Consider the following 23,285-nt stretch of genomic DNA (forward strand, 5'->3'; position numbering starts at 1 on the left):
CGGCCCACACCTACTCCAAATGCCAAGACTGCGGTCGGCAACTAGGAAGGGTCCGTAAGGCATGGGAGTGCACGGAATGCATCGAAGAGCACTTCGAAATGAACGTGGACGAGTGATGGCTGATCCACACTGGCTACGCCCAAGAAGTAGTCACCCGATGGTGACAAGCGCACCCACACCATGTACACATTTTTTTTCTTCTCATCTCATTACATTTGGATCCTTCAGTGCAGGAATATTAGCAGTCCTTATAATCCTCAAATTTATAAAGGTGTCACGTCCGGTGGTTCGACCGCCAACGAATAAACCCTCAGATGAAGAATTATTATGAATTATTATGGACATCCGATGATGTCGCGCGAGGAGAAGTAAAAATAGGATTAAGATATATGTTAAAAATTCTACGCAGTAAGGTAGCACGAGAAACGTATCCAACTTATCTTCCTGCAAGACACGCAGATGAAGATCAGTTTTCACCCTGAGAACAAACAGGAAAGGTGTCTAATTATGCCAAATTATAAGAAAAGACGCCGACTTCATGGTAAAAAGATCCTGTCGGCATACAGCTGACTAGTCAGGAGACATCAAGAAGATAAAAAGATGCAAGGTAGAGACTCCTGTGCCAGCATCTTTGAAAAACAAAGGACTGTCCATCTCATAAAAAGGGGGACCAACTCCTCAAATTCAGTTATAAACAGTCAGTCGGTCAGACAATCGTGAACAATCAGTTATTCAGTCATAGTCAATAGTCCAGTAACCTCTTTTGAAGTTAAAATAGTTCATTCAGTTGTTTCGCGACAAACCGTTTCAAAGACCAGTGTCAGCAATCGGAGTATATTGTAACCGAATTCGAACCCGTGATCACGGTAATATTAATATTATTATTATTACTATCAAACTATTTGTAAGCACTCCAGTATATGCGCTATATAAACCATATTTGTAAAATCAAATTTGTAATCTCTGATTCAGAACCACACTTTGAATAAATCAATAATATTGTTGTTTTCAAAATAAGGGTACAAAGTTATTTAAACGATCCTCAATTTCCCGAACCATAGCCGGTGTATGCAGGTAGGTTTGAAACTGCGTCCTATCCTCTTAAAATCGTAATTCATCCCACTTGGGACGTAACACTATCAAAGCTTGCAAAGGAGTATCTTTGTGTTATGGCAACATCTGTTCCTTCCGAAACAGTATTCTCAAAGACTGGCGAAATAATTAGAAAGAAAAAAAAAAAAAGATTAAAAGACAATATAGTGAATAAAATATTGCTTCTTAATATGTACAAAATAAATCCTTTATTATGTCTATTTCGTATATTTTCGTTTTATCTACGTTTTTTTCTTGCCGAAATGTTCCAGTATTTCCACTCGCGGCATTTCTATACTCATGTCAGGTCGGAACTCACAGTCAAATTTAAAGCATCGAGATATTTGAAGGAATCATTTGGCAATCGATACATATAGTACAGAAACAGCTTATAGTGATCATGAAAAAATTACTTCTGTGAATTTGATTGCAAAGTGGAAGAACATTGACCCCTTCGACTCGATACTTTCACAGGGTGTATTAAAGAAAGTTTGTTGTGCATTGTAGGTATTAACGAAAGAACCCTCCCCCGCCCTAAAGAACAAATTCGGTCATTCAAAATAGGCAGAATTTTTCATCAAAATAGACAGTTTTTTGCAAATATCTCGGAAAATAAAGATACCGCAGTACTGTGCGGACTAATGGCCTGTTTTTGGGCACTTCTCGTAATTTGGTTATTAATGTGTATATATATATAAGGCGCTAAAACTCAAGGAACGTAAAGAATATATTTCGCAGAAGTTATAAGGGAATAGCAATCCCTAAGACCCGTATCCTATAAATTCCAAATTCAAGAAAACAAAATCTATTCAAATTAAAACATTGATAAAGAAATAATGAGGAAATACCTGCAAAATTACTTCTTAACCGTTGAAAAGGAAACATGAGACCCTGGGGTGACCGAGGAACCAGTGCGTGAGGTAAAGAGCGAACCAGCATTGCATCCGTTGGCCAACCTCACCCATTTGAAAACACTGGAAATAAATAATAACATGTATCACTCAATGAATACATTGTTACGTATGGAGACGTTTCTCCACGTTCATTTCGATTAGAAGTTCTAATCTCTTTTTCTGAGAACGAAAAGCGTCCCAACAGGCCCCTTGTTTAATAATTGTACTCCGGCTGGACGCAGCTGGCACGAAGCATGATTCAGTAACAGCACCGTACGATTTCCTAATATGGAAATCTTCAAAACATCCCCTTCTGGAATGTTTTGTCAAGATAGTCTTTGATAGGAAACATCCTGGCTAACCCTTCGTTTTACCCCTATAAACAAAGATCCAGCTGCAAACCTTAAACTCACTAGAAACGACAAATACGAGTATGCGACCGTAAAATAAAACAGATACATTCCCCCCTCATTTTTAGGGTATATAAACCCATGCATTTTCATCCTCTTTGGTTCAGTCGAGAAGTGGTTCAGTAGAGATTCAGAAGTGATTCGGTCGCGGTATAGTAATCGTGCAGTCACGTCGCGTTACACGCGTAAGAGTCAGTTCTAGTGAGATCGGGTAAAAGTCCCTTTCGAATCAAACGTAACCTTATAGAATCCGTTAGTTCGTGTATATTCTATTTGGCTTTCAACAATCGCTCTCCGACCCCGCATTGCCAGTGCGTCAACACCGTGCATCACTAGGTAACAATTTCTCTAATTGTACACTTACCACATTCACTCGCGACACAGACAATCACACTTGTAACTATTCCAATTCAGAATAAATTGTCTTGTTTGTTAACTCGCGTAATCTACAACCCTTAATTATTGCCTAATATCCTAATCTAATAATTGAACGTTCCCACATGATACAATCTTACCGCTCGGATTGTATCAATTAAATTATATATAAGTTACGAGGCTTACTAATCCTAATTCAAATCAACAAAGATTTCAATATTAACTAATAATAGAAACCATATTCAAGGAGTAATAACCCCCTCGTCGGCCTCTCGCGTTGCTCGCAGCCCTGGCTCGTAACAACATATATAGAAACAACTTATAGTGATCATGAATAAATAACTTCTGTGAATTTGATTGCAAAGTGAAAAAACATTGACCACTTCGACTCAATAATTTCATACCTCCCTTCATATATTAATGTATATATATATATACAGTGGCGTGCAAAAGTTCCCGGCCAGATGGTTTTTGCTATTTTTCTTAAAAAAAAAAAGCGTTAAGAAATTTTTATTAGAATCATAAATAAGGTGGTATTACATCAAAGGATATTACAAAAAATATCAACACTAATTATTTTTCTTACTTGTTTATTTAAAGAATAAGTAAACTTGCGTGTTCAAAAGTTCCCGGCCAGTATGTTTAACGAAAAAATTATGCTTGTTTTTCATTTTGTAACAATTTTGCAGTATATTATTTAATATGTTATATGTAATTAATATTTCGTTGTCATGTCTTTTGCAGCAATAACTGCAGCACAGCGACGAGGCATGGACTCAATTAACCGAGTAATGTAGTCGTGTGGTATTTTGTTCCACTCTTCTATTAAATTTTGAAAAAAATTGTGTTTTATTGGAACTTCTATGATTTTTCATTCGACGTTTCATCTCTCCCTAAAGATGCTCTATTGGATTTAAGTCCGCAGATTGAGAAGGCCAGTCTAAAACCTGTACTTTATTTGTAGACAACCACCCTTTTATGATTTTCGATGCATGTTTGGGGTCGTTGTCATGTTGGAAAAACCAATTTTCTGGCATTTCTTTTTCACCATATGGTAGCATATGAGTTTCTAAAATTTTTTTATACGCGACACCAGTCATGATACCCTCAATTTTTATAAGAGGACCAATTCCTTGAGCGGAGAAAGCTCCCCATACCATAATGCTCCCTCCACCATGTTTAACAGTTGGTGTTTGGTACCTGGGATCATTTCTTGTGCCAACTAAACGTCATACATATTGTCTTCCATCGCTGCCGAATAGATTAAATTTAGATTCATCCGAAAAAAGAACAGCTTTCCAATTTTCAACAGTCCAGTCACAATATTTTTTGGCGAACTTTAGTCGGGCTACTTTATTTTTCTTATTGATTAGTGGTTTTTTAACACTAACTCTGCCGAACAGTCCTACATCATGTAATCTTCTTGTTACCGTACATCGACTAATATTAGCAACGTTTTCCTGTTGTAGTTCTGCTGCAATATTGCTCTAGCTGTCTTCTTTGGGTCCGCAATTGATTTACATTTTATAATTCTATCAATTCTTTTAGTGGTCTTCCACTCCGTGGTCGATCTTTCACGCCATGCCCTGCACGATATCTGTTAATTGTATCGTTCACTGTACTTTTCCCGATAGACAATACTGATGCAATTTCGCGAGATGACTTTCCCTTTAACGACAATTCCATCACAATTTTGCGTACTTCGACAGATGTCTTTCGAACAATGTTTACGTTTCAGCGACTGACTACCAACTGAAGACTAACAACACGTAATATTATTTGAATGTAAACACTTACTGACCTTTTACAGGCTTAAATACAATCCCGACTTAAACTGGCCGGGAACTTTTGAACACGCAAGTTTACTTATTCTTTAAATAAACATGTATGAAGAATCAGCAGCATTGATTTTTTCTATAGTATTCTTTCACGTAATATGCCCTTATATATGATTCTAATAAAAATTTCTTAACGCCTTTTTTTGGAAGAAAAATAGCAAAAACCATCTGGCCGGGAACTTTTGCACGTCACTGTATAAGGCGCTAAAACTCAAGGAACGTAAAGAATATATTTCACAGAAGTCATAAGAAAATACCAATCCCTACGACCCATATCCCATAAATTCCAAGTTCAAGAAAACAAAATCTATTCAAATTAAAACATTGATAAAGAAATAATGAGGAAATACCTGCAAAATTACTTCTTAAAACCGTTGAAAACGAAACATGAGGCCCTGAGGTGACCGAGGAACCAGCACTGCATCCGTTGGCGAACCTCACCCATTTGAAAACACTGAAAATAAATAAGAACATGTATCCAACGGCAGAAGGTGAAGTTTTCAAGCTACTACACGCGGTAAGGAAAATAAATTGTAGGGACAACTTGAGAATAAATGAAGGGATCGTTTGCGGTGCAATTAGAAATTGTCTCTACCTGAAATACTTGCACTTGTGAAGACTTCATTCAACGTTGATGAACTCAATGGATACATATACAATAGTATATCATGAATAAATTTCTTCCGTGAATTTGATTGCAAAGTTCAAGAACATTGACCCCATCGACTCAATAATTTCATAGGGTGGATAATAAAAATTCCCTTGTAGATTGTTATGACACACAGCCATTTCCGAGGAAAGACCATTAGACCTCGGGATACTTTTATAAGGGTCTCGAGAAGGCCTACGCATTTTTTATATACACGTTACCAGTTAAGGCCTAATCGTCACGGGTTAGGCATCCGCGTAGTGCATTAGGGTTAGAGACCCTAATGCAGACCCCTTGGGCCATCAATTTGGGGACCCGTAATAAACATAGTTGCCAGATGACTCGAACAGAGCGACTCTTCTGCCAAGTCCTTGGAAAATCTAGCTTTTCCAAGGAAGCATTGTTCCCAAACTCGATGGTCCTCGCCCTCATGGGACAAGGGGGTAATAAACCATACGCACTTGGGCCCTTTTTTTCGTCACGCTGCTCTGGGGTCTGGCAATCGTCACGTGCTGGTCTAGGCACTTTCTCTACGCGTTTGACTTGGGGTGGGGACTTCCTCCACCACCAACAGGGGTTGCATACAAATGACTCCTCCCTCAAGTCAATCAGCAAGTGAGATTTCTTTCCCCCAAAAATGGGACCATCTCCCACTCTTCTCCAAAGTCACCACTGAGGTGAAGAGCGAGCTGACCCCAGAGCAAAAATTAGATACAAACTTGTTCTGAAAGGAAACCGAATAATCACCAGTCCGAATGTAAACTGTATATAGTCGTTGTTCTAATAAACCAAAGTTGTTATTGCAAAGGAAGGTGTCGGGTCATTAATTCGACAAAATAACACGCAGAACCTCTCCTACAATTGCGAGAAACTGCACGACATAACATAGATTTTAATGAAAGAACTCTCCTCCATCCTAAAGAACAAATTCGGTCATTGAAAATAGGCAGAATTCGCAATGGAGACTCTCACAGTTTTTTGCAAATATCTCAGAAAATAAAGAGACCTCCGTACAGTGCGGACAAATGGTCTGTCTTCGGGCACTTCTCGTAATTTGGTTATTAATGTATATATTAATGTACAATAACGAGCAAAACTGAGTCTACACTATTTGAAGCAACATAACTTTTTAAAAATTAGACCAAATGACTTGAATTTTATTGAGAAGTTAGAAGGATTAGTTTATTAGACGAGGTGTAGGAAGGAATGGGAAGGGGTGGAAAGGTTGCAGGAAAGGTTTCTGAGGTGGGTCCTAGGAGTAGAGAGGTACGCACCGGGGTATATGGTGCGGGAACAGCTGCAGAGGGAGTTGTTGAGAGGGAGGGCGGGGTTGAGGGCATGGGGGTACGAGAAGAAGTTGAGGGTGGGAAAAGGGGGGGAGCTAGCTAGGTTGTGCTGGGAGCAGGTAAGAGGAAGGGGCAGAAGGGGAGGGGAGGTAGTAGGGTGGGTGAAGGATTGACGGCGTTTTTGGGAAGAGAGGGGCTGGACAGCGGAGGAGGTGGAGGAGATGATGGAGGAGAGGATAGAGGCAGTGAGTGAGGAGATAGTGAAAAGGGAAAAGAAGAAGCAACAGGGGAGAGATGGGAAAAGATAGGAAGAGCAAGGTACAACATGTGGTACGGGAGGGTGAAGGGAGAGCGGATACCGGGGTATCTGAAGAAAGGCTGGGGAGAGAGCAGGTGGCAAAGGGTGGCCAGGTACAGGTTGGGAAACGAGATGAGAGGTGGAAAGTATTGGTTGGAGGAGGAGAAGAAAGTATGTAAGGTCTGTGGGTGGGAGGAGGAAACGTGGGAACATGTGTGGGAAATGTGTAAGGGAGGGTTGAGGGGAGTGGTTGGCAGGGGATGGTGGGGGAGTATTAGGGGATGAAGGAGGAGAGGAATGAATGAGGAAGGTGGATGAATGGAGGAAGAGCAGGAATGGAGAGATATGGGAGATGAAGTAAATGGAGAGAATGCATAGGAATGGAGTGAAAGAGAGAGCAGCCGAAAGAGGAGGTCCAGGAGGCGTGGGAAGGATGGGTGAGGTGTAGGGAGGGGAGAGAGCAGAGAAGCATGTATGTGTGGGACAGGGAAAAATAATAACGCGGCGGATATTAGTGAAAGATCGTTCTCTCTCTCTATGGCGTGTTTTTAGGACACGTTTAATTAAGTTAGGGTAAGTTAGGATAAGTTTAAGGTTAAGATTGGGGTAAGAGGGAGATGTAATTAAAATTGTAACCCCGTGGGGAATCAATAATTGATATATATATTAGACGAGGTGTAAAAAATTTTTGAAAAAAATTTGAATTGGTCGGAATCGCAAAAGAAATAGTAAAAGTTGGTTTTTTCAGCTTTTTTATCTGAGCCTGTATTGAAAATTTAAGGAATGTATTTGATTCGCTCGAATAAATTATATCTATGCTTAAAATTTCACAGATATTGGTTAATTCGATTACGAGTTATAAACGATTAAAAGTGTGATTTTAAGTCGAAAATCATGAAAAACGGCAATTTTTCCACTTTTAAGCGTTTATAACTCGTAAACGAATTAACCAATATCGGTGAAATTTTCAGCATGGATGTAATTTACTCAAGCGAATCAAACACATTTTTTAAATTTTCAATACAGGCTCAGATAAAAAAGCTAAAAAACCAACTGTTACTATTTCTTTTGCGATTCCGACCAATTCAAACTTTTTTCAAAAATTTTTTACACCTCGTCTAACAAACTAAACCTTCCAACTTCTCAATAAAATTCAAGTCATTTGATCAGATTTTTAAAAAGTTATGTTGGCTCAAATAGTGTAGACTCAGTTTTGCTGGTTAGTGTATGTATATAAAGCGGTAAAACTCAAGGAACGTAAAGAATATATTTCGCAGAAGTTATAAGGGAATAGCAATCCCTAAGACCCATATCCTATAAATTCCAAATTCAAGGTAACAAGATCTATTCAAATTAAAACATTAATAAAGAAATAATGAGAAAATACCTGTGAAATTTCTTCTTAACTGTTGAAAACAAAACACGAGGCCCTGGGGTGACCGAGGAACCAGTCAGTGAGGTGAACAGCGAACCCACATTGCATCCAATGGCCGGCCTCATACTTGAAAACACTGAAAATAAATAATAACATGTATTCAACGGCAGAAGGTAAAGTTTTCAAGCTACTACACGCGGTAAGGAAAATAAATTATAGGGACAACCTGAGAATAAATGAAGGGATCGTTTGCGGTGCGATTAGAAATTGTCTCTACCTGAAATACATCCACTTGTGCACTTCATTCAACGTTTATAAACTCAATGAATAGATATATAGAAACAACTTATAGTGATCATGAATAAATAACTTCTGTGAATATGATTGCAAAGTGAAAAAACATTGACCACTTCGACTCGATAATTTCATACCTCGCTTCACGTATTAATGTATATATATATAAGGCGCTAAAACTCGAGGAACGTAAAGAATATATTTCACAGAAGTCATAAGAAAATACCAATCCCTACGACCCATATCCCATAAATTCCAAGTTGAAGAAAACAAGATCTATTCAAATTAAAACATTGATAAAGAAATAATGAGGAAATACCTGCAAAATTACTTCTTAAGGTCGATGCACATCTCACCGGCCCGGCCGGCCGGCTCAAAATTATAATCCTGGTTTTGGCCCTAGCGTTTACTAGCGGCAACCGTGTCAGACTTTGGAACCGAATTTCTTCTCTGGCCTCTCGACCCTTTCCAGATGGCCTTTCGAGAGCGCGTTGACAATTCCCTGCTGTGCGTGGCACAAAAAAAAATGTTTTTAGGGGCTCCACAGCTCCTTAGGTAATCTATCCGTACCTCTCCTTTACAACACCATGGAAATAGCACATCCTTATACAGGGTGGTCCACGCAATTGTTTCAAGTCATAACTCCGTTATTATTGCATTTACGAAAAAATGATAAAGGAGAAAGATAAATGGTTCGAAGAGCACTACATCTGTAGGACTTTAAATTTTTTTTAGATGCTGCAGTGCATGTGCAATTAACAATTGCATCATTTCTTTAAATAGAATAGATTCTTCCTTTCATTCTACGTAAAAAATGATTAGGGTACCATGGCAAAAAAATTATTAGATCTCGAGATATTTTCAAAAAATGTCTTTATTGAAGAAGATACTCAAACACTTCATAACTATGTTGTAAAGGTAAACACCCTTTCCACATTGTTATCATAACAAAAACCGATTTGTACGAGTGAGCATTTCATAATTCAGTAGCAAGTCACGTATCGTAACTCGAGTACGAAAACTAAGATTTTGAAAAAGTGTAGCTGTATTTCACTAAATACAAGAAAATGTATGACATTTTTTGAAAATATCTCGAGATCTAATAATTTTTCACATTCAACATGTGTTTTTGATTCACAAGAAAAATTACCTGCCTATTTAAAATACGACAGATGTTCCCCTCAAACCCAACAAATGGTAGCTCGAACCTATACACTCAGTCAAAAAAGTCTCCGTACAGTACCATATTTGAACTTCAACTATGTATAACTAAAAAAGTATACTTGATATCAAAATTTTTAATGTATTATTTAAAAGTGCGTTCTTCCATTAACTCATATACATGCACTTATGTAAATCCTATAATTAGTTTTGCTATACTCAAATGTTGAATACAAAGTGAACGGATATAGCGTCAAATAAGTTTCCGTACACTATCATAAAAGTTCGTGTTGTCAATAAACATATTGAGAAACTCGAGTCATATGATTCGTGGAGGTCATACCTTCCTTCAGTTTCCTATGATCAAGCAGAAAGTACGGATCAAATTCATAATAACGTACAAAAATGGAGATACCGGTTCCAATTCGCGAACTAATTATAAAACTACGAAAAGATGGAAAATCCTTAAGAGTAATTGCAGGAATAGTGAATAAATCTCGTTCTACGGTGCAATACATTATTAATAAATATCAGCAAACAAATTCTCTTGAAAATCGCAAACGTACCGGTCGTCCAACAAAATTAGAACACCATCATGAGCGTGCAATTTTGAAAGTTATACGCAGTGAACCGAAAACAAGTGCTCGCAAACTTGCGAATATGATTCACAATGATTATGGTGTTAAGGTTGTTCCTCAAACTATACGCAATGTGTTAAAAAAGTCGGGGTATAATGGTCGTACAGCAAGAAGAAAGCCCTTTATCAGCAAAATAAATAAGCAGAAGCGTATGGATTTTGCTAAAGCCCACATGTATAGGCCAAGGGAGTTTTGGAATTCAGTAATATTTAGTGACGAATGCAAATTTAACCTGTTTGGGTCTGATGGACGTGTAAAAATTTGGAGGATGAAAAATACAGAAATGGAATGCAAAAATCTGCGTGCAACCGTAAAACACGGCGGAGGGAGCATAATGGTATGGGGTTGTATGAATGCTGCAGGTACAGGAAACTTGGTATTCATCGACGGTATTATGGACCAAGATGTGTATTTGAATATTTTAAAGGATAATTTGGACTATAGTGCAAGAAAATTGGGACTGGATCGGAGATTTATCTTTCAGCAGGATAATGATCCAAAGCATACCGCACGACGAGTTAAGGAATGGCTTCTGTATAATACGCCAAAACAGTTGCACACACCACCTCAATTGCCGGATATTAATCCAATAGAACACCTATGGGACGAAATAAAAAGGCGTTTACAAAAACATAATATTAAAAACAAAACAGAACTGAAAAATGCGATATTACTAGAATGGAATAGTATTACGAGTGATGTGACAGAAAAATTAATTAATAGTATGCAAAAACGAATGTTTGCCATACATAAAGCTAAAGGCGGTCCAACTACTTATTAATGTTGCGAAAAAAAAAAGAAAAAATTCTATTATTCTATATTTCTGTCTTTTTATGTTCCTGTACGGAGACTTTTTTTGTTCTGAATTGGTTATGTTTGCATATATGTTTAATTTTCTTGTTAAATAATAATCGTATGACAATAGCATTTGCCACGTGAATAAAAAAGACAATTAAAAAAATAATTGCAGAAGAATTACTCATTTACTACCACGTAAAATAAAATTATTAACCATTTAAATAGTATGAGTTAGGTGTACGGAGACTTATTTTACTGAGTGTAGCTCCGAAAGGGAGTACCGTATTATTAATTATTCTGGTAGCTTTTTCCTAATAACGCTCAAATTCCTTAACAAAGTATTCCCCATCTATTACCACGAGGGACTCTGAAATGTTCTAGTTAACAGCTTTTGAAATAAATAATGACGAATTGTTTCACCGCACAGATTGTCAGATGATATTCTTTCTTTTTCGTTAGCGTGGTAATAAATTGTTATTTCGTTTGTTACAACGTTCAAATTCCTTAACAAGATCTATTACCACGAGGAACTCAGAAAAGTTCTGGTTGATAGTTTTTTAAATAAATACAGCATGTTCATTCTGTCTTCGTACTGCCACGCTACGAGCCGGCCGACTAGCCTGCGAACATTCTCGTCGAGAATGCTAGCCGGCTAGCCGGCCGGCTCTAGCATTGGGCAGCGAACCCCTGGGGTTCTGGTAGCAGAGGACATGCTGTGCCTTTGTTCCGAGCCTCTCGAACCCTCTGTAATAGCTGTCCCGGACCCCAAAATGCTTATAAACGGGGAAAAAGCGGCCGGTTGGCCGGCCGGTGAGATGTGCATCGACCTTTAACCGTTGAAAACGAAACATGAGGCCCTGGGGTGACCGAGGAACCAGTGCATGAGGTAAAGAGCAAACCAGCATTGCATCCGTTGGCCAACCTCACCCATTTGAAAACACTGGAAATAAATAATAACATGTATCACTCAATGAATACATATATAGAAACAACTTATAGTGATCATGAATAAATAACTTCTGTGAATTTGATTGCAAAATGGGAGAACATCGACTCGATAATTTCATAGGGTGGATAATAAAAATCTCCTTGTATATTTTAACCAAAGAACCCTCCCGCGCCCTAAAGAACAAATTCGGTCATTCAAAATAGGCAGAAGTTTACATCAAAATAGACAGTTTTTGCAAATATCTCGGAAAATAAAGAGACCGCCGTACTGTGCGGACAAATGGCCTGTTTTCGGGAAAACTAATCAAAATGTATACTCCAAACCTAATCGCCATAATACGTACTTACAACACACGGCACTGACACGAATGGCTGCTCTGAAGTGAATACTGGCCGACGCTCGCGAGCGAATGTTCGATGGCATTCCTTCGACCGCCTTCGGAACCGATCTTCGCTTGTTTCTCTGCAGCTTCCCGTGGACCGTCGCCGCGCCGCCGCGTATACAATGTATGTTGGCGGTTCGTCGGCGTGCTCGACGCTGCGCGATGCCCAGGCTGCCACATGTCCATTTTCATCTGTCTTTTTCGGCGGTTTATTTGACTTCGAATAATTTCCGGAGGCGCGTTCCAATGCTGTAACGCGGACAGAGCAGTCAAAGACTGGCGCGCGCGTTGCAATGTATGTGGTTGTATCGCCCAATGACAAAGCAGGGATCGAATAAAACTATAGTCTATATATAGACACTTATGAATCGTAGTTCTTTTTAGACCTTTGAAATTTTTAATCATTTCATTTGTGGTTTAATGTAGTTTTACACGTGAATTTATTGACTCTGTTGTAAAAATTTATTTCATATGTTATGTACGTATTAGGGACCCGAAATTACGATACTTGTCTGCAGGTGGCACAACCGGTTAATCTATCAATTTCGCGGCATGAGTTCAAACGCCTCAAAGTACTAAGGTACTAAACTCCCGAACGCGGCTTTATCTGGGAAGGGAAATGGATATAAAATGTTATAAACGTAACTTGGTCGGAAAACTTTACTGTATTTCTAATAATGTTGATGGGTCGACAAAGTGATTTTCGAGATCAAAACGAGTGTCGCGGGCCTTTGCTCTGTTCCTTTTATCGGACCTCCGGTTCCAGGATGCGTTGATAGTGGGGCGTCGTGAGGTCCAATCAGAAGGGTAGTCTCCTCCCCTAAGTTGCGTGGGCCTAGAATGCGTAAGGCCTCGAAGGAGTGGCCCAAGGGGACGTAATCTGAGGGGTTACTCGCGTGTAGCATGCCACGTGCGTTTCGATTGCCGTTCGATGTCTTCGTAGGTGGCCTCTTGTTCGGGGGTGACTAATTTATGTCTTCCAGGTCCTTGAGGGAGGCTGTAGAGCTGTCTTCTCTCGGGTCTGTTTTTCCTCGTTGTCCTTCGCTTAAGCGGGCCTGGTCCTAGTAGAAGTGGTTCCGCTCCGTTATCGCTTGCAGCTGGCATTCCTTGCGTCTCGCTTTCCCTACTCGAGTGACCTCTTAACTTAACATAACATTTTCTAACTGCGCTTTCTTAAAAATTATCCTTATAGAATACGTGTCTGTTCGAATACGCGCGGTATCATGTCTAGTTATTACCGAGATGGCGCCTGTTTCGATTAGGGCGACGTCACACATAATAAAAAAAGAGAGGCCGAGGTGTGTGCATGAATAATAGTGGTAAAGTATTTTTAAGTTATAACATTCACAAAACATCGTATCCGGACCTAATCTAATCATACATTATCATTATTAGGATCATACTCTTATGCAAATGCACGTAGACTTTTTGACAGTGATACTGAAATAAATGTAATGTAACAATTGTTATGTACGTATTAGGGACCCGAAATTACGATACTTGTCTGCAGATGGCACAACCGGTTAATCTATCAATTTCGCGGCATGAGTTCAAACGCCTCAAAGTACTAAGGTACTAAACTCCCGAACGCGGCTTTATCTGGGAAGGGAAAATGGATATAAAATGTTATAACGTAACTTGGTCGGAAAACTTTGCTGTATTTCTAATAATGTTGATGGGTCGACAAAGTGATTTTTGAGATCAAAAACGAGTGTCGCGGGCCTTTGCTCTGTTCCTTTTTATCGGACCTCCGGTTCCAGGATGCGTTGATAGTGGGGCGTCGTGAGGTCCAATCAGAAGGGTAGTCTCCTCCCCTAAGTTGCGTGGGCCTAGAATGCGTAAGGCCTCGAAGGAGTGGCCCAAGGGGACGTAATCTGAGGGGTTACTCGCGTGTAGCATGCCACGTGCGTTTCGATTGCCGTTCGATGTCTTCGTAGGTGGCCTCTTGTTCGGGGGTGACTAATTTATGTCTTCCAGGTCCTTGAGGGAGGCTGTAGAGCTGTCTTCTCTCGGGTCTGTTTTTCCTCGTTGTCCTTCGCTTAAGCGGGCCTGGTCCTAGTAGAAGTGGTTCCGCTCCGTTATCGCTTGCAGCTGGCATTCCTTGCGTCTCGCTTTCCCTACTCGAGTGATCTCTTAACTTAACATAACATTTTCTAACTGCGCTTTCTTAAAAATTATCCTTATAGAATACGTGTCTGTTCGAATACGCGCGGTATCATGTCTAGTTATTACCGAGATGGCGCCTGTTTCGATTAGGGCGACGTCACACCTCCCCCCTTAATAAAAAGGATGTTACATGTAGTAACAACTTTTACTTTAATACTAGGTAGAACACCTTATAACTAAGCGGAACAATAATAATTAATAATAATAGATTAATAATAAAATTAGCGGTAAACGCAAAAGGAAAAATAATAGCAAAGCGCCAATTGCTACAGTAGTAATAATAATAATAATGATGACAATAAAAAAAAAATATAGTATAGTATGATTATAGTATAGAAAGGGGGTAGTTATAATAATATTTATTATAGAAAGCAGAGGTACTAAAATGCTTAGTAACATAGACAGATATTTTATTTTGATATATAGAATAATAGAGAAAATAACTACTGTAACATAATCATATTAAAGGTATGCATATATACAAAAACACAAAAGAAATTAAATGACAATAGTAATAGCGATCTTAATAATGATGTTTATAATTATAAAAGGATGTGGTATGACTAAGTATAAAAATAGGTGTTACTAACGATACAGCTTATTTAGAAGATATATGCATATATTATTATTCGCCTATATTCCGCATTCATGATACATATGCATACATACGTAAGCACCCTTGCTATAATGCTCGACTCGATATTCTACAGGTATATCAAGGATCTGGTTGTGGATCGGGTAGCGGTTCAGGCCTAATATGGGCTAATTTAAGTTTATTGGTATGGACTATCTTCATACGTGATTGGTTGATTGCGATTTCGGCATTGAAATCATCAAATAATCGGGTTATTTTATACGGTCCGTTCCATTGGGGGTCAAACTTGGAAGTTCGAGGTTCGTGAAGCAGGTACACGTGGTCGTCGATCCTAAACTTGTGTGGGTTGACGTTCCGGTCATAAAGTTTTTTACACTTAGCCTTGGCTTTCTTAAGGGTTTGGGCGGCAGATGCTTGTACGGTTGTTATTGTAGAGAAAAGGTCGTCGAAGTATTGAGAAAACGTTCGGGGTGGTTGTACGTCGGCAAATTCTGAAGGGATGCGGGCCTTTTTACCAAAAATAAGTTCATGGGGAGTGAAACCTGTAGACTCGTGAACCGATGTATTGTAGGAAAACATGCCGAATCGTATCCATTTATCCCAATCTCTCTTAGTGCAATAGTGTTTTAAATATTCGATGAAGACGTGGTGAGCGCGTTCGAGCGAACCTAATGATTGGGGATGGTATGCTGTAGATTTAATTTGTTTGATTTTGAAGATGCGGCAAAAGCATTTCATTATTCGGCTCATAAAATTTCTACCTTGATCAGTGTGGATGGTTTTTGGGCATCCGAAACGAGAAATAAATTGTTCTGCAAGTGCAGAAGCAACAGAGACTGCATCCATTTCTCGGAGAGGGATAGCATCTGAATATTTTGTCAGATTATCTTGGAGAGTGAGGAGATATCTGTAACCTGATTCGGTTACTGGTAAAGGTCCAACAATGTCTAACTGTACCTTATCGAATGCCTGTTGAGGGGTGTCTGTAATACGAAGAGGTTGTTTAATCCCTTTCCTTACTAGTTTGAATTTTTGACAACTGGGGCAGGTTTTTACGAGGTCTGCGATATCTTTTCGCATTCCTTTCCAATAGAAGTCTTCACGAACACGGTTATATAACTTAGTAATTCCTTTGTGACCACCCACCACAGACTCGTGGTATTCTTTAAGGATACGACTTTGGTCGTCCTTTGGGGGAAATTTTAGTTCGTTTGAGCATATAGTGATAGTATACCCTTCCGTCGAGAAACCAGCCTTGAATAGTTTTTCTATATCGATCCAAGGAATTTGATCTAAGTCGTTACGATTTTTCGATACACTGCAAGTAAAGAGGCCAAGTCCCTTCATTAAATTTTTTAAACTATGAATGCACAATTCGATGTTTGTAAGGCTGGTAGGTGAATTGGGGGTTTCTTGGGTAATTAAGTGGAAAATATTGGTTCGACCGGATCGGATGGCAATGGCTTCACCTACGTTGGCATCCACGTTGCGCAATTCATGGATGGAGAACCTCCCTTGTTCGAGTAACTCATTACTAGTTGCAGAAGTTAACTCGTAGTTTGCCGAAATGAAATGAACTATGTGATCTTTTCTCAGAGATAGGAAATCTTTACTGTAGGTAAAACATGAATGGGTTAAAGTGTATAATTCGTTAGTGTTGAATCGGGCAGCGATCGGTGGATCTTGGTTGGATATGTTTCGTTCTTCTGAAAAAGGGTTATCGTCGGGTTCGGTAGCGTCAGAGTCAACCGTGTCCCATAAATACCTTCCCTCGATGCGTGCACTGCAGCCTGTCCGTGGAGACGGTACGGGAATTTGCGCGCGTACCGGAACTCCGACATGGCGTACAGGCGAGATTTCCCTCGTTGCGAGTACGGGTTTTATCGTCGCTTCTCGTTGCACTGCAGCTTGTCCTTGGAGACGGTCTGGGAATTTGCGCGCAGAACCGGAACTACCGACATAGCGTGCAGGCGAATTTTCCAGCGTTGCAGGAAGAAGGGTCCACACTTTACTCCCCGGGACACGATCTACTGTCTTGTCTTGTTGAGTAGTCATGCAAATGTTGTTGCAGGATTTCGATGTTATTGTGGATGGTGTTCGGGTGGATACAAGTTGGTTGTTTATCTGGGGTAGATTTCCTATCTCTTCCGCCAACTTCTCGCTAGCAAAGAAGCAGGCGGCAACGGAAGCTTCACATTCGAGACATTGAGATACTTTGCCAGGATCGTCACCCGTTTCGATATCAGCAACCGGTGTTTTGTCCGCGCGGACAAGCATCTTTTCCTGACATCTAGAGTGAGAATCCCTTTGAAGTTCCACTGCCGTTTGTTGCAAAACCTCATCCGGAACGTTACGGGAAAGAGCATCCGCGTTGGAATTTACGCGTCCTGGCTTGTATACGATATTATAATCGTACTCGTTCAATTTGATTCTCCATCGCATTAATTTGGAGGTTGGATCTTTGGTGTTGTGGAGCCAAACTAGAGGTCGATGGTCCGTGACAAGGGTAAATTTATGGCCGTACAGATAGGGGCGGAAATGATTAACAGCGAAAATTATGGCGAGTAATTCCTTTTCGGTAGTAGAATAGTTTGTTTCGGTGTCGTTCAGTGTTCTCGATGCATAGGCAATAGGAAGATCTTTGCCTATATCACCCTGACTGAGGACGGCACCGATGGCATAGTTGGAGGCATCGGTAGTGACTATAAATGATTTGCGAAAATCCGGATATTGCAGGAGGGGTTGCCGGCAGATAGTGTCTCTTAGGTTTTCAAATGCTTCTTGCGCAGCATGGTTCCAGAAGAATGGAGTACTCTTTTTTAGCAATCGAGTCATGGGTTTTGCGAGTCTCGCGAAGTCCTTGATAAACCTGCGATAGTATCCGATTAATCCTAAAAAGGATTTAATTGTTTTCCTATTCGAGGGTACCGGGAACGATTTCACGGCTTTAATTTTACCGGGGTCCGGCTTCACTCCTTCGTTAGTGATCAGATGCCCTAGATAAGCTATTTCTTTGCGAAGAAACATGCACTTTTCCGGTTGAAGTGCCAGCCCAGCGTTTTGCAAGCGACCTAGCAGAGTGTTTAGTTTTCTAGAGTGTTCTTCGAGTGAATTAGCATAGACGACAATATCATCCATGTATACGAATAATTCGATACCCTGTAGACCGACGAGGACACGATCCATAAGCCTCTGGAAGGTGGCTGGTGCGTTACAAAGACCAAAGGGCATTCTATTAAACTCGTAATGTCCAAAAGGGGTTGAAAATGCGGTTTTTGATTTAGGAGAGGGGTCCATAGATACCTGATGAAACCCTGAGGCTAAATCGAGCGTGCTAAAATATTTAGCACCTCCTAGTTGATCGAGGATATCCGTTATATTAGGGAGTGGGTAAGCGTCGTTAATTGTTTTTTCATTGAGTCTGCGATAGTCGATGACCATTCGCCAACGAGGTTCACCAGACGAATCCGGCTTCTTCGGCACGATCCAAACAGGTGAATTATATGGGGAATCGGAGGGTTCGATGATTTTATTGTTAAGAAGGTCTTGGACTTGGTTCTGAATTTCTGCCTTGTGGATCTGAGGATATCTGTATTGTTTGGTGTGTAGCGGGCTCTCATCGGTGGTAATTATCTTATGTTTTACGGTGGTGGTGGACTCTAATCTATCTCCAGGTAAGTGAAATTGGTATGCGTAAGTAGCAACACTTGATAGAATACTAACTCTTTCTTCCTCGTTCAAATTATCTAATTTAAGAAGGCCAGAAAGCTTTGAAAGTCTCTCGGCAGAGGAGCGTTGGTTGTCTATACCTGGGTTACCGATTCGAGCAGAACGGGCTAATGGGGGTTGAGCCTCGAAATCTTCCAGTTCGACCGGAGGTAGAGTAATATTGACCTGATCATACGTACAATTAATGGCGAACAATTTTACATGACCCTGATCTTGCGAAACAATTGCTTCTCCTACGTACACTCCCGGTCCGAAATCCATTTTCCTAACGTAACCTTCCCTTAAATTTGGAGTTTTAGTAGGAATTTTAATTAACGTTTTAGTTCGCGGCGGCAAGTCGAACGAAGGGTGGTTACAAAACGGAATTTCTTTATTCCCTAAGATTAGTGAACTTGACAAATTTTCTCGAAAAGCTAGAAGAGCCTGCTGTTTAGTAAGGAATTCCATTCCAATAATTCCGGATTGTTCTATGGGGAAGCTATGGTCTACTACTTGAAATTTTATTTCGACACTCAGCATATTGAGAGTAATTTCTCCATAGGTTCGACGAGTTCCTGTCCCAATGCCTCTCAAATGATACGAAATTTTAGTGTTAACATGAACCTCTGGAGAAATCGCACTTTCTTTAATTAGATTCAATTGTGAACCGGTGTCAATGAGGAAATAACCCTGGTTGTTATGGAAAAAACAATGATCTATAATTATGACGGGGAGTTGGGTTGTTCGCTTTCGACTGAGATCGTAGTTAACCTGGCAGAGTCGGGTCGCGCTTTTATTGCTACACTCTTCGTAGCGCTGTCTCGAAGAGCGAGATTGGAGTTTAAATTACGCCCAGGTGCAATGTATGATGATGGGTGATTATCCCTACGTCGTTCCCGATCGCGCTTAGTAAAACAATTAAACTCGTTATGACCTTTCCGTTTACAATAAGTGCACATAAGGGCCTCCCGCCGTTTGAAGCTATTGCAGTTTTCTGACGCGTGACCCGGTTTCCGACAGGTATGGCAGTAAAGGCGTGAACGACGATCATCACCGCCTCGTGTTGCCCGGATTTCGTTTACCCGGACTGTCTCTATTTCTTCGCGAGGACGTCTCGTGTCAAATCTTCGTTCTTGCCCACGTTCGCGACGATCGTATCGCACGATTTTTTCCCGACGAACACGAGCTCTATTCTTTTGATGTTCCTCCTCGTCCATCGCCAAATCAATGGCCGCTTGGAGAATCGCGGGTTTTCCTTGACGAACCTGAGTCTCGATTGTATTACTCAATCCCGTGATGTAACAACCGCAGGCGTTGTCTATGGCCCTAGTCCGTACTCCATATGCGACGTCCGGATCACATTCTTCATCAATCGCGTCAAGTATATCGTCTAATAATTCTTTGACTCGATTCCCGTACTGGAGTGCAGATTCTCCGATTTCTTGATACATATTCGACATACGCGTTTGGAGGGTGTCGAGAGTGTGCCTTGGGGTAAATGCACGTTCCAAAGATTTTAGTAATTCTTCCAGATTATACGTATCTCGTTGTCGTCGGATATGACTTTTCGCGTCCTTAATTACTTTTTTCTCTATTATTTTAACAAGAAATTGCCGTTCGTTCAACTTTACCGCCTTCCAAATATCGCGGCATAATCTCGTAAACTCTTTCACCGGTGTAGACTTCCCATCAAATTCAGGCAAAATTTCCGAGGCTAATTTTAAAGAGATTTGGCATCCGCCGACGGATTCGACATTAGAGACAGCGGAAGCAGAAGATAATTCCTCTATATTCGAATTTTCGTACTGTTCAGACACAATCGATGGGGGTTGATACCCCGGTGGCCGAACAAATGGTTTGTCAATTTCATTTCGCATGATCTCAGGGTCACGCCAAGGGATAAGAGAGAAATCGGAGGAGCTATCAGACCGTGAGGTTCCCTGCGGGCACGCGACAACCCACGAGCTAGTCGATCGACTATCGTTACTCATGTTTACACTAGACAATTATCTATCTTAATCTAAATACCAAACTAATCTAATCCTGACTGGTCACTCGAGATAGAAACAATGAACGTGTGTCTTACACTTGAGCTGCTGATGAGTTGACGATGTCCGCTGCTACTGAATTCCAGAAGGGTAGGTTCGTTTACTAGATGTTGTTCCCTTCTTCAAATGGACGTTGAATGTGCAGCTATCAGGATGGCAGGTGCGCAGCAGGTATCCAGTGATTGCCAGTGATTTCAGGGTTGCTTTAGGCTAGCTTGCGTGGCCGCTGATAATCACCTCTTCCGGTATTCACCCGTCGCTCCCTGGGGAAACCACGCCAAAACCCAGGAGGGAAGAGTGGCACGAAAACTCAGTTTGTAATTCACAGTTCAATGTTCACCTGCACTCTTTTATTGTCCTTATTTAATTAAAATACACTGTTAGTTCAGTTCGAATTCTAAGTCACAAATGTGTTCTTTTGAAAAAGCGCGCACGAAAGTTGGCGTATCCCACCGCTGTCACCACTGTTATGTACGTATTAGGGACCCGAAATTACGATACTTGTCTGCAGATGGCACAACCGGTTAATCTATCAATTTCGCGGCATGAGTTCAAACGCCTCAAAGTACTAAGGTACTAAACTCCCGAACGCGGCTTTATCTGGGAAGGGAAAATGGATATAAAATGTTATAACGTAACTTGGTCGGAAAACTTTGCTGTATTTCTAATAATGTTGATGGGTCGACAAAGTGATTTTTGAGATCAAAAACGAGTGTCGCGGGCCTTTGCTCTGTTCCTTTTTATCGGACCTCCGGTTCCAGGATGCGTTGATAGTGGGGCGTCGTGAGGTCCAATCAGAAGGGTAGTCTCCTCCCCTAAGTTGCGTGGGCCTAGAATGCGTAAGGCCTCGAAGGAGTGGCCCAAGGGGACGTAATCTGAGGGGTTACTCGCGTGTAGCATGCCACGTGCGTTTCGATTGCCGTTCGATGTCTTCATAGGTGGCCTCTTGTTCGGGGGTGACTAATTTATGTCTTCCAGGTCCTTGAGGGAGGCTGTAGAGCTGTCTTCTCTCGGGTCTGTTTTTCCTCGTTGTCCTTCGCTTAAGCGGGCCTGGTCCTAGTAGAAGTGGTTCCGCTCCGTAATCGCTTGCAGCTGGCATTCCTTGCGTCTCGCTTTCCCTACTCGAGTGACCTCTTAACTTAACATAACATTTTCTAACTGCGCTTTCTTAAAAATTATCCTTATAGAATACGTGTCTGTTCGAATACGCGCGGTATCATGTCTAGTTATTACCGAGATGGCGCCTGTTTCGATTAGGGCGACGTCACACAATTATAATTTTTATTCTGTTATAACGTCTGACACCTGATCGTTCCATACTCCGGGTAAAAAAAAACATGTCCACTTAGGACCCTCCTCCCTATAAATATCCAACAGGGCCAGTTTTCCTACGTAGCCTTGAGTCGCCACGCTCCAAACAGGAAGTAGGAGAAGCTTCCTAGCGATCTTCACGCTACAAACGGCCGCTAGGAGAAGCTCAAATGGCAGTGTGTGTACCGTGTGCGTGTGCCATGGTATGCCCCACACAACGCTAGATCCGCAAGAACGAAAAAGATTGCAAGGGTTCGGGAGGCGGCAAATCATTGTTCGATAATGCAAAGATGGGGCTTTCCAGGGGTGAAAAGCGTTAGATAAAAGATAAATCTAGAGCGCTCGCGAACGAACAGGTCCTACTTTTGCGTTTTCTAGGCGTAATTTGCAATATTCGGCAGAATGTAGATATAAGGACACATTTTCTTAAATAACCGGGTTCTTATTGAGAATGTTGACGGCGAGCGCTCTAGCGGTGACATATACAATGTCAATGTAACGCCTATTATATTGTATAATTACGTATTAAACAAAGGATTTTTGCCGCCCCCGAAAAACCATCCCACAGCTATTATTTTGCTCAAATATAGTTCCGGCATTTTTCGCTACGAGCGCTGTATTCTCTTTCCGATCATTGTCGTCGTCAGCAGTCACTATGCTCGAATGAGAGTCGTGCGGTACACTCACACACCGCCAGGTCGACGTGTACGTGTACCGATGAGAATAGCAAGTGTCCGGGATGCCGCGAATCATTCCTCGATAATGCAAAGATGGGGCTTATCAGTAGTCAAAAGCGCTAGATAAAAGATAAATCTAGAGCGCTCGCCATCAAACAGGTCCGACTCTTGCATTTTCGAGCAACATTTTGCATTATTCGGTCGCATGGTGCCTGCCGTAGCTTCGTTCGAACAGCCGTGCCTCAGCACACTCACACACCGCTAGGTCGACGTGTACGTGTACCGATGAGAATAGCAAGGGTCCGGGATGCCGCGAATTATTCCTCGATAATGCAAAGATGG

At 40.9% G+C, this 23,285-nt stretch overlaps 1 protein-coding gene across 3 annotated transcripts in view; it reads right to left on the reverse strand.

Moving 5' to 3' along the window:
• Nucleotides 1–2,067, reverse strand: part of LOC143359572 (uncharacterized) — a 58,958-nt gene extending 56,891 nt beyond the window's left edge. The window contains exon 1 of one of the 3 annotated variants that reach the window (XR_013083133.1): nucleotides 1,941–2,047. Coding sequence is in view for 1 of the 3 variants with exons in the window: in XM_076797580.1 (XP_076653695.1) it covers nucleotides 1,941–2,031 (91 nt within the window). In the remaining 2 variants the exon portion in view is untranslated. Of the gene's footprint in view, nucleotides 1–1,940 lie in introns of all 3 variants that reach the window. The other 2 variants (XR_013083132.1, XM_076797580.1) reach the window with 2 other exon arrangements.
• Nucleotides 2,068–23,285: the final 21,218 nt, after the last annotated feature.

The sequence above is a fragment of the Halictus rubicundus genome, chromosome 12, assembly GCF_050948215.1.
Source record: "Halictus rubicundus isolate RS-2024b chromosome 12, iyHalRubi1_principal, whole genome shotgun sequence".
Taxonomy (NCBI): Eukaryota; Metazoa; Arthropoda; class Insecta; order Hymenoptera; family Halictidae; genus Halictus; species Halictus rubicundus.